Raw genomic sequence first — 12,272 nt, 5'->3', positions numbered from 1 at the left:
TAGTATACTTATGTTTGTCCCACAAGATGTGTTACAACACAAATGGTATGGGAAATCTTAAAGCTGTCATTTCCTAAACGTTCAGGTACTTGCTTTACAGCATTCTTTGATACCATTTTTTCATATGGAGCCTAAAACTATGTTGACCATTTTCATTTGTGTTCCTTTATTAAAGCCAATAAATGCTTTTAACACTAAGCACCTCAGGGCACAGACTCACATCTAATACATTTTATCCACTGAGAAATCCTATAGACACTTGCAGAGCTATACAAATAATGATAGTCAAAACTAATTTCCTTCCACTACATAGATTTTATAGAAAAATAGAAGTGAAATGACTTGGGAGCCACTTAATCCATTTTCCTACTAATGGAGAATTATTCCTGGTCAAAAGCTGTTCACAGTATTTGTCCAGTCTCAGTTTACAGCTTAAACAGCGTTTTGATTCCAACTCAATTGTGAAAATTTGAAGTAACTAGCAAAGATAAACATTTTAAAAGCATGCTCAAGGGTTCCTCATTGTGACCGAATTTAAATATCACAAACAAACAGTTGTAAGTACTTGCATGTTCAAATTGCAAGTCTAAAAGGGTTATCTTGGAGTACAAATTTTCATCTTTTGTTTAGTATTTGTCATTTATACAGATACGTAACAAAAGGCAGGAAAAAAGGAGAGAATAGAGGCAAGTAGGCGAGATAGTGTCCTATCATATGTATCATAACAATAAAGCTCTGCGTGCATTAACCTTGCTTTCTTAAATTCTTTCACCATTGCTAATACTGATGCAGTTCAACAGGTGGCATCAAGCACAGGAATGCTACTGTAGAGAAAGTGTCTGACAGCAGGCCACATTATAACAAACCCTAAGTCTTGTCTGCACTAATGTTCCCATCACTTCTAATGCCAGTGAAGCTGCATCAGTGTGAGCCCAGGTAGAAAACTTTATCAGAGGTCCTGCTGGTATAAGCCAAACGAGTGGTGCAGAGCCAGTCCACAGGCTGGATTGGACTACATACCCCAAGGTTGGGCTTGTATGCCCAGATCCAGACTCCACTCCCCCTGTCCAGCCCTCCATGCCAGGATTGGGACCCTGAGACCCCATGCTGCTTCTGCCTGGCCTCATACGCCAGGATCAGGGCCCCTGGACCCTATGCCACCTCCTCTGCTCAGTCCTATTTATGGGCTCAGGGACCCAGGGCCCTATGATGCCTCTACCTGGTTTTATGTGTGAGAATCAAGACCCTGGGACCCTGCGCCACCTTCACTGGACTCTGCCTACCAAAATTGGGCCCTGGGGCCCTACGCCACCTTCACCCAGTCTCACATATGGGAATAACGGCTCCAGAACCCTGCCCTGCCTCTGCCCAGTGCCATGTAGGTGGATGGGGTCCCACACTGCTTTGGGTGCTGGACGAAGCATGCAGGGTCACGTGGGAAGCCCTGCAGGACCTGTGGGAAGCCCTGCAGGACAGGTGACAAAACCCCAGGGACTGGATCTGGCCCAGGCTGGGCCGTGTAGGCTCCAGCGCTCTTGAAAGGATCTCATGGTGTCCCAACATGCTGCAGCAGCCTGGTTAAGAATCACTAACCTAGATGGACAATTTCTAATCACACCGACTAGGAAACACGGAAAATGTTCTCTTAGTCCCATTTTAACTGATTATAAAATAACTGTTTTCCTGTGGATATACAAGCGTTGCCTTTATCTGAAAGTGGAATATGCACATTATGATGTCTCAGCTCTCCTCTCTGCTCATCCTGACTGCTGAGTACTGCAAGCTCCCTGGACTGAACAAGCTACCACTTTTCAAGGCACAAGAGCAGCATGCACTCAGACACCTGAAGGGAAAGACATGTGATCAGCACTTGCACCCAGGCCTTGAAGATGCGGACATTAGAACTGGTTAAGAGTTAAGAGTTGACTGGCTCCGGGAAAACAAAAGACTGATCGGTGGGGAGGGAATGGGATATGTGCTGTTAATAAAATATTCATGGAAAGAGCAGAGGAGTGGGGGGAATTTCAGATGGGGTTTTGCTTGGTAGGACACAGTCCATCTGTGTTGAAAAGCACCTTGGTGTAAAACCCTGGTATCAAATAGCATGCTCATACATCCCCCTTGAATCAGGGACTCTCAACCAGGGCAGCTTGGGGAGGGAGGGCCACAAGATCATAGAAAATGAGGGCTGGAAACGACCTCAGGAAGTCATTTAGTCCAACCCCCTGCTCAAATCAGGACCAGCCCCAACTGGATCATCCCAGCTATGGCTTTGTCTACCTAGGTTTTAAAAACCTGTAGGATGGAGACTCCACAACCTCTCTGGGTAACCTGTTCTAGGGCTTTACTGCCCTGCTAGTGAAAGACTTTTTCCTAATATCTAACCCAAACTTCCCTTGCTGCAACTTGAGACCATTGCTCCTTTTCTGTCATCTGCCACCACCGAGAGGATTGTGTCAGCCGGGTCTTAACAGCCTCCAAGGACGGATGCCCCCGTCCCAAACACAGGCCACCCGCTCCAGTGCTTCACCACAGAGACAGCTGAGGGCTGCTGTCAAATCTCCCTCAATCTTCTCTCGCGCGGACTAAGTCAGCCCAGCTCGCTCGCTCCAGGCACGGTGCCGCACGGGCAGTACTGGCCCGCGAGACACGCGGAGATTTCCGCCGGGGGCGGTCGCAGCCCGGGGACCAGCCCCACGTCTCTGCACCACAGGCCGCTCCTTGCTCTTCCGGGCTGGAGAGGAGCGAACGCGAAGGGCTGCCCTTGCCCCGGGGTCGGGAGCCTACAAGGGCTGCGAGCCACAGCCCCGAGCGGCGGGGCCGGGCGCTTCCCGGGGGAGGAGGCTCCGGACCCCGCTGCCCCCACTGCCCGGCCTGGCACACTGAGCCCGAGGCAGCGGCGGCGGCAGCTTCCCCCGCCCGCGCCCCGCACCTGGCAGTCCCGCAGCGGCGCCATGATCCAGCCCTGCCGCGCGATCAGGCCAGGACGGCCCAGCCCGGCCCGCCTTTGGGAGGAGCAGGGACGACCTCCCGCCCACCCGCGGCGCGCTGCATGGGAGGGGAAGCGGGTCCCGACCCGGGGCTGGAGTTGGCTTCTTGTTCCCGCTCCGGGGTCAAAGCTCCAGCCCGTGTGAGGCAGGGCCGGGGCCGGGCGGAAGCGCCGCGGCGTCCCCGCGAAGGTCTGCGTGATCCAGGCGAACGTTTGGCCGGGACCTGAAAGCTGTAGTAGTAATAAACAGCCAGAGGAAGATCCACGGGGCGTGCGGCTACACCCCGCTTGGATTCCTGCTCCACCCAAAATGTATAGGAAACTGCTTGGCCGTGGCAGCATCACCTCGGTGCAGGCAGCAGTGAGGGTGTCGCTTGATGGTGGCTCAGCACAAGCTACCTGAAGCCTTCTCAACCCTGCCTGCCTCCCAGCGGCGTCCTGCCCCGCTCTCCTCTGTGAACTCTCAGGGCTCCACTAATCAAAAGGTTTATTCTTTTTTTCTGCAATTCTGCTGCTTGCTCATACTCTTGGTAATGTAGCTCCCGTTTCGCAGCCCTGCAGACTTCCAGCTAAAAACATTAACTCAGTTGTGGAAACAGAGATTCATAGATGGTAAAGGGTCGGAAGGGACCTTGGAAGATCATCGAGTCCAGCCCCCTGCACCAAGCAGGAAAGACAACTGGGGGCCAGTTATGAAACATTAGCTCGGTGAACGTCAGCATAGGTGTGGAAATAACTTTCAGTTTATCAGATGTGCTGTCAAGATACTTGAGAAGGCTTGATTTTTCTTTCATGATTCTGAAGTTGTACGAGTAATTCTAGGACTTATAGGACTAAACAAACATCTTTTTGATTTTTTTCTTGCCTAGTTTTTTGTGTTTTTCATACTTTATTTACATTCCAATGAAGTGTTTTTGCTTTGATCTTAAACTGAATAATATAGCCCTTGGTCCCCAGCATATTAGTAAAGCTTCTAATATCTTTTTACCTGGAATAAAATGTGGATGATGATGCAGTGCACCACCTGCACTCGACTTTTCAAGATCCTAGATATACCCAAGGTAATAGCTATAGCTTGTGAGGGACTTGCCTTAAGAATATCATGCTGAATCACTGGTTCAGCAAGCGTGCTACCTACTGGATCACTAGGGCTGTGTGAAACAGAAGCGTTTCGTTTTGACTAGCATTTCGACAGAACAGTGTTTCTTTTTGAGTCAAAATGGCAGTTCCATCAAAACCTTTTGCCATTTTGACCCTATTTCAAAGTTTCACCCATAGGATATAATGGGGAAAGTTGAAACAGGCTATAACTTTATTATTTCTGGTCAGATTTGGATAATACTTGCAAAAATGGTAGGCCCTTCTGAGGGCATGATGTGTGCAAAGTTTCAAGAAGATAGGTGCAGGGGGTTGGGAGAAACTGCACCTGAAATCAAAACTTGTGTCACATGTATGTGTTAAGCCACAGTGGGGTCAAGACTGCAGGCTTGCTAGCCCCTGCTGAGACAACAAAGCCTGCCAGCTTTCAAGGAGATAGGTGCAGGGGTTTAGGGGAAACTGCACCTCAAGCTGCAGAGAAGCAAAGCTGGTGATACGGGTGCTTGTGCAACTGTGTCTGTCTTGGGGCATGGGGGGGGGGGGGACACGATTACTGCAGTCCTGACTGCTAAGCTACTGCATTGCCAGTTAGCAATCAAATCATGATTCACTCAGGAACCAGCTCAATACACAAGACCTAGCTACTACATAATGAGTTAACAAGCATGGATTAACACCTACAAAACCACAGTCTAAAGGAGAGGAAATAATGTGGGCAATCAACTGCCCCAAGACAGAGACAGTCAGTTGCACAAGCACCTGTGTCACAAGATTTGTCTGTCAGCAGCTAGGGGTGCAGGGCCCCAGAACCCCCTGCACTGATCTCCTTGACAGCTGGCAGGCTTCCTGGCCGCAGCAGGGCCTAGCAGCCAGGCTTACAGTAGTTTCCCCTCCCCCATGCCCCAAGACAGACACAGTTGCACAAGCACCCATGACACGAGTTTGCCTGTCAGCAGCCAGAGGTGCAGGGCCCCAGAACCCAGAAGCCCTGCACCGATCTCCTTGGCAGCTGGCAGGCTTTGTGGCCTCAGCAGGGACTAGCAGGTCTGCAGCTTTCACCCCGCTGCACCTTAACACACACACTGTTACCCACATCATGAGTTTTGCTTGTCTGCAGCTTGAGGTAAAGTTTCCCCCAAACCCCTGCACCCATCTCCTTGAAACTTGGCAGGCTTCATGGCCTCGGCAGGGGTTAGCATGCCTGCAGTTCTGACCCTGCTGTGGCTTAACACATACACGTGACACAAGTTTGGCTCTCAAGACTTTGGGGTGCAGTTTATCTGAACCCCCTGCAGCTATCTTCTTAAAACCTGGTGTGCTTTATGCTCTCAGAAGGGGCTACCATTTCTGCAAGATTTATCCAAATCTGACCAGAAATGACAAAGTTAAAGCTGTTTCAACCTTCCCCATTATAGCCTATGGGTGAAACTTCAAAACAGTGAAATGTTTTGACTTGCCTCATATTGTTTTGAGGCTGTTTTGACCATATCTGTTTTGTTTCAACCTGGAAACAGTGTCAAAACAAAACTGGTGGTGAGATTTCACACAGCCCTATAGATTACCAGTAGTACTACTTTCAGCCTCCTTGCTATTTCTTTGAGGTCTTCCACTTAGGAAGGCACTAGAATCAATTTTATTACTATGGATCCAGCCATTACCCTACAGTCCCCCTGGGTACTTCTGCTTGTGTTTCATAGTTGGTAGGGTTGGAAGAGACCCAAGCAGATCACCTAGTCCGACTCTCCGCTATGAGCAGGAAAGGATGCTGGGCAAAAGTTCCCCTTCTCTGGAATATGGCGTCGCTACAGCTTTCAATAATTGAAAAATATTTTTTTGGGTGACAATACAGGAAACTGCTTCATATGCATAAGATAATATGGCACTGTGGTTTCACTCACTGTTGTTCTGATTTCCTGTCGCACTGTCCTCTTCCCCCATTATCAACTCTAGACATATAGTCAACTGTCAATCCACTGGATCATACTGTACACATAAGAGGTCTAATCAGGTACCTGATGAATCCACTTGTAACTGACAAGCCCAATTTAAGAATGACACAGCTCATTACAAGTTTAGCAAATCCAAGTTGGGGTCCAAGTTTACAACATGCTTCTTTCTTGCTTTGCTTTCTTCCTCTGGATCAAAGCTGCTTCATGTTGACCTGCACCCAGTGTTAGATATGTTCCCTCCCTCCTCCTCCCAGCTTTCTACACTGATGTTGAATGGCTTCATATAATTTTTGCATATCACAGTACTACCACAGAGGGCAACCCTGCTTTCCAGAGCCATCTCAAATCTCACTGTACAAAATACTCTTGGGAATACAGCCTCTTCCCATTCTGTTAACATGGCTGAGCCATTGCAACCTCCTCCTCTGCATAGTGGTATCTAAATGAGCCAGTCGTGCATGCTCCAGCACCTGTTTGGCTTTCTGTCTTCCCACTTTATTTTTAAGATCTTGTGCAGCCATTTCATGTAGAAGCTGTTCAGTCTCCTGATGTACCTTGCATATGTAGTCCATGTTTCTGAATCATTAAGCAGGGATGACAGTATGCAAGTCTTGTAAATTTGAATCTTCACCTTACTTGATAATTTGCTGTTATTCCATGTCTGTTTCTGTAACATCCCAAAATTTTTAGCTACTTTTCTGATTCTGTTAGTTCAGTCTGAAGGTCAAGATTCCTGCTAATCATAGAAGCTAAGCAACAAAAGCTGTCAACGACACCAAGAGATTTACCCTCTAGAGCAAGGGTGGGAAATGATTTTGGCTAGAGAGCCACTTACCAAGTTTTGGTGGGCTGTCAAAGGCTGCCCACATACAATTTTCAAACGGGCTATGGCTAAGTGGCAACCACAGGCCTGAAGCCTGTCTTTCAGTGACATACCACAATGTGAGCATTTGCAGATGCAGTAGCTGGCTTGATCTGCAGAACAGAGAAAACTCCATTTGTCTAATTGGACACAATCAGTAAGAACAAGGCAGCCTTGACAGCCAGAGCTAGAACAGCATTTTACCATGGACAGAAAAGAGATAAGAAGCCCTTCCTATTTGCCCTGTTACTTTCTCAAAGATATGTTTTAACTAATTGACACATTCTTGGCCTTTTAAAAAAAAAAAAAAAAAAAATCTAGTTTAATCCGATTCTGAAAGTTTTGATGAAACAATGGTTTTATTTAAATACCCATCAGAGATCATTTATTAGAATATTAAGATTATGTTTACCAGCCATTAGGGATCTGTGAAGCTTCAGTAGACAATTTGATTCAGAGGATTTTGGGCCCGATTCAGCAGCCAAATCACCAAATTTGAATCAAATTGGGAGATCCAGTAAAAGGTCTGAATCAATTTGGAAGCCTCCGAATTGATTTGAAGAGATTCAGAAGGCTTGCAGAAACAGAAACTGAGAAGCGGGAGGGGGATGGGATGATCTTCCATATGTGGAAAAAGCTGAGAGCAGGAAAAGACTGCTCTGATACTGACATCTGTAGCTGGCCAGTGACTGTGATCTCTCTCAGAGTTCCCTTCCAATCACAGTGCTGTGGGGGAGGGACATAGAAACAACGTATCAAGCTGTGATGTGATCTGTGCCTTTTATGGGCTGTCTCTCTTGGAGCAGCAGTGTCTGAAAGGCTCTGGCTTGCTAGCTAGTCTCTCTTTTTGTAAGTTGTATCCAATCCTTTCTGTCAGAACCAAATGAAGGCCCCAAGGTCACGGTGGTTTGAGCGGTGGCTTGGATACGAGACAGGCGGGATTATTGGTGAGGAGTTCTGAGGCACGAGACTTGGTTTCAAACAAAAATGGATTTATTGACTTACGCTTGAGGCGTAGGTGATGATGCTTTCTTCAGTTACAGTTGAACGATAAACAACAGAGGGGGCTGTTGGCCCACGGGGTTCACTAGTGAGCCCTTGCTTTCTACCCCCTGGGGGATAGGTGCGGCTGCCCACTAGCTAGTCCCAGGGCTGGTCAACAGCTCATAAGTGGAGTACAAACAAACAAAACTGTAACTCGTAGAAACAATGAACGGTGTCGTGACGCCAGTCCAGTGATGGACAACAGGTGATCGAAAGACAAAGCCAAGGTTGGAAGCCGAGATGTGGAGAAGCGGAGATGCAATCGAGGCGAGTAGGGATGATCTGAGTCGTGGTTAGTAATCGGTGCCAATGTTAGTTGAAAGCCAGAAGATCAGTATGATAAGAACGAGACGAGGTCGAAGACGAAGCGACAATCCGTGCGGGAGGAGACGGATAGGCCGAGAAGCCTTACTGAGGAACAGTCCCCGATAGACAGCCTCTGTTCTCAGTCAAGCGGGTCTCCCCCCCAGGGCGGGGTCTCATCAGTCTTTTATACCAATTTAGTAGCCAATCAAAACACTTGCTCAATGGAAATTTCTGGTCAAATTACCTCATGCTATTGCTGTTCTGAGCATGCGTCTGATACTGTTCTTTTACATGACTGAGCATGTGCAAACTGAAAACTAGGTCACCCGTGATTGACAGGTCTAAAGGTCGAGCTAGGGACAAGCTCTGATTGCACTACGGAATTTTCCACTGACCTAGGCTGTCCACGCATATGTCAAACTTAACTCCTTGTACTGGCAGCACAAACTTAAAATTTGTCCTTGACACTTTCCTACTTACTCTTGCCTACAATCCTCGTTGTTATCCCTATCCATTGCTTTCAACTTATTCTTCCCCCAAAATCCTCTTATTTGTTCTTGTTAGTCTGTCTTGATTCTTACCCCCTCCCTGCAGGGTGCAGTTTTAGGTCATGCCCAGGACCAGGAGCCTCCTGACTATCCCCTACAGTGCCTCCCTTACCTCCAGATGATACCAGAAGCCCTGTGGCTAGGCACTGTTGTTGCCTTGCCTTCCAGCAGCAAAATGCCCTGTTTATATGGGCAGCCCTGAATATAAAATGGGTGCCCTCATCAGGCACCTGCCGACTGCTGTCTTCTGGCCCTTAAGGTGGCAGGCATAAACAGTGCCCTGCCACAGATGGGGTATCTGAGTTTGTGATCCACTGTGGCAGGGCGCTCCTAGGGGTGCCGTGACCTCCCCTAGTGCCCTTGCCTACCGTGCCAACCTGGGCTTTGAATGCACCCTCTATCTCGCCCGCCACGTCTTTGATCTTAGTATTGTCAGTGGAGGCTGCCTTCCTACCCTTCTTGGCACGGGGCTGATCTTACTATGCCGGGATTTTCTCCGAGTCCCGGTGCTGGTCCTCTCCTGGGGCCAACTCCATACATGCGTCCCCTCCTGGGGCGGCTCTCTGACTATGCCCCTTCTCACCCAGCCCGGACTTCCCAACAGGCTTACTCCCCCTCAGGGCTTCGTATCGCACAGGGAGCACCCCACTCGGGCCCGCCTCCCTTATATTCTGCGGCCACTCGCGTCCTGACCTGCATCCCACGCTCCCCGCGGTCTCTATGCCCACACACGGGCCTGTGGTCGCGCCCCTTGCGCTCCCCACCCGCACTCGGGCCTTCTGTGCCCCCACTGAGCCCTTGCTCGTGCTCTTTGCGCTCCCCGCCCACACTCGGGCCTTCTGTGCCCCCACTGGGGCCCTTGGTCGCGCCTCTTGCGCTCCCTGCCCGCACTCGGGCCTTCTGTGCCCGACTCGGGCCTACGCCGCACTGGGGCTCTTCCCAATTGGGGTCTGTCCCAGTAATGCCCACACTGGGCTGGGGGCGGGATTCCCCCACTGCTTAGACCCACCTTCCTGGGCCCATGCCCTACCGGGCTTCTGCCTCTACTCGACTCTTCCCGAAGTCACCCCAATGGGCTGGGGTCGGGACAACCCCACAACGCGGCACCCTCCGTGGTGCCAGGAACTCCCCCACCTTACTGAGGAGCTCCTGCTGAGGCCTCTTCCACCCCTACAGCCTCACCCAGTCCTCCGGTCTAATAATCACAACTCCGCAAAACTATGCTGGCTCTCTCACCTACCTCTGTCAGGGTTCTCTCCACCCCTGCATCATTGCAACCGGTCAGAGAGGTCAGGCTGCAACTACTGACTCGGGCTGCTCAGCTCGCTCACTCGCCCACAGAGCTCGAGCTCCTGCTCCTGCTCCTGCTCCTGCTCCTGCTCCTGCTCCTGCTCCTGCAAGAGGGGAACTGTCTGGCCTCAGCCTTCCCTGCTTATGAAGGCCAAGCCTCGCCCCCTGGCAGTCAACTGATTTAATCAGCTCCCAACAACTAGCACCTGCTGCCTTAATAACTGGCAGCTGAGCCATTCCCTATCTTCAGTAGCAGGCAACTCAATAGCCCTGCTACATCCACACACCTCCAAGTTCCCCTACAGGCAGGTTTCATTCTCTGGACGGCACTTTGAAGAAGGTTGTGGGGGCAGGTGGATCTATTCCTGTTGTTGTGCCTTTGCCTGCTGAGGAGGGGGATAAGGCAGGATCTCCACCCTCAACCCAGAAGTGGTGGGTAGTGCAGTGTAGGATCATTTTGAGGTGGCAGATGATCCCAGATATGCTACTGGCCAGCACTGCCGAAGGCAGCTCAGCCAGGGTGAGGATTTGAAACACTTCGCCACCATGGTGATGCTGCTGCATCTCAGGAGGCAGCACTGCCTTGCCATTGTTCCTCCTCAGCCTGGCACCAGTGGGAGCATGCCCCAAAAGAAGTTCCCCTTTTGCTCCAAAGTCCCCATCCCCAGAAGCAGAGGCAGACCACCCTGGACCAGTGGGGGGAAAGGCGGAGACAAAGGGGGGCATGTTCGGAAGGCGAGCAGAGCACTGGGGAGATGCTTGCTCTGGATGGCCAGCCCTTCTCCTTTGTTGAGTGCCCAGGGTTCAGGCGGCTCATGGCATTTCAAGCAGGCTCCTAGGTGTCTGGTGTGTAACCATATGAAATGTCTGTCCTTGATTAATTAGTGTGGTAAATATTTCTTTTGCAATTAACTTGTGTTTATGTGCAGGAAGAGACATTCTCCATATGTAATAGATGTCTTCTGATTTAGTATGTTTTTCCTAGCTGTTAATCAGTCTCTTGATATGTTTCAAACTAGATAACTTCTTGTTACCAAAGAAGGTAACTCATTGAAATTAAAATTTTCTGATAGCCAGTAATGAGCAGGTTTTTCCTGTCAATTACTGCTTCGGACTCTTTCTTGATTTATACAACTAAAAGAATGCTTTGAAGATGCTAAACTAAGGGTATAAAAAGGCAGTAAAACAGCAAACGGCACATGCGCTTCAAGAGTGAGAAATCTCTCTGACACCAGTTTCTGCTGTGCCTGGCTTACTTGAGAAGTTGAAGAGAAACACACCGCCTCTTCGTCGCCTGTTTGGTGAGAAATCATCACCTTATAGCTAATTTCTGGACTTTTGGTTCAGGCTCACTTGACTTAATTTTAAATACTTATAGTAAATAAAGCCTTTCTGTCGCTCATCGAACAAGGTGTTGTGTCAATCCCTGGGTTAGTCCGGAATCCTAAATTTGTATCGCTAACAGACTCAGTGGAACTCCATATACCTGGTGCTGGAAAGGCTGGTCGACCAACTGAAAGCATCCATGAGATGACTTTGGTCAGGGATATTGGGATCAGCGGCCCCCTTTACAAACCTGAGCAGGATACCATCTCCCAGATCTTGGTGGTCCTCAAGCCATTCCTCGAAGCTGCTGAGAGCCTCAGCATTGGCAATGCCCCCCTCAGCCAGGTGATCCCCATAGTGAAGAAGCTTGAGAATCAAAAAGAGAAGTCCCAGAGGATCAATGTTCCCAGCTGGGGCATGCCACTTTCACCAGAGGTGCAGGCACTGGTGAAGCAGCTGAAGGAGGGCATCAAAAAATGCCTGAATCTGTTGCAGTCCAGTACGGTCCATGTGCTGGCAGGCATGTATGACCTGAGGGTGAAGGTAAACGTCTGCTGCAGCAAAACCCTTGATCACTGGACAGAGGTGCTGGTGAACAGATTCAGGAAGGCAGAAGGGCAGAGGCAGGGGGACATGGAAGGGGGGGATCCACTTCCCTGTGCCAGCACTCCAACCACAAGCCAATCTCCTCCACCACAGCCGCTGTCAACGTGGGTCAAGGGCATAGCTTCAATGTTGGGGTCCAGAGGCACCAGACCCCACCATCAGGCAGGTGGTGTGAAGGCCTCGGTGGCTTCTTACCTTGTCAAGGACATGGAGCTGCTGCACTGTGACCCCTTGGCCTACTGGGCAACCCACAG

At 49.7% G+C, this 12,272-nt stretch overlaps 1 protein-coding gene across 5 annotated transcripts in view; it reads right to left on the bottom strand.

Annotated features, from left to right (window-relative positions):
• LOC149866514 (tetratricopeptide repeat protein 38-like) overlaps positions 1-4,142 on the bottom strand; it is a 46,371-nt gene extending 42,229 nt beyond the window's left edge. For 2 of the 5 annotated variants that reach the window (XR_016441911.1, XM_090043817.1), the window contains exon 1: positions 2,933-4,142. Coding sequence is in view for 3 of the 5 variants with exons in the window: in XM_090043817.1 (XP_089899943.1) it covers positions 2,933-3,331 (399 nt within the window). In the remaining 2 variants the exon portion in view is untranslated. The remainder of the gene's footprint in view (positions 1-2,932) is intronic. The other 3 variants (XR_016441912.1, XM_090043819.1, XM_090043818.1) reach the window with 3 other exon arrangements.
• Between the last annotated feature and the right edge of the window lie 8,130 nt (positions 4,143-12,272).

Source organism: Crocodylus siamensis, chromosome 4 (assembly GCF_052110815.1).
Source record: "Crocodylus siamensis isolate JL-2025a chromosome 4, ASM5211081v1, whole genome shotgun sequence".
Taxonomy (NCBI): domain Eukaryota; kingdom Metazoa; phylum Chordata; order Crocodylia; family Crocodylidae; genus Crocodylus; species Crocodylus siamensis.
This window is presented reverse-complemented; position numbering and strand designations above follow the sequence as displayed.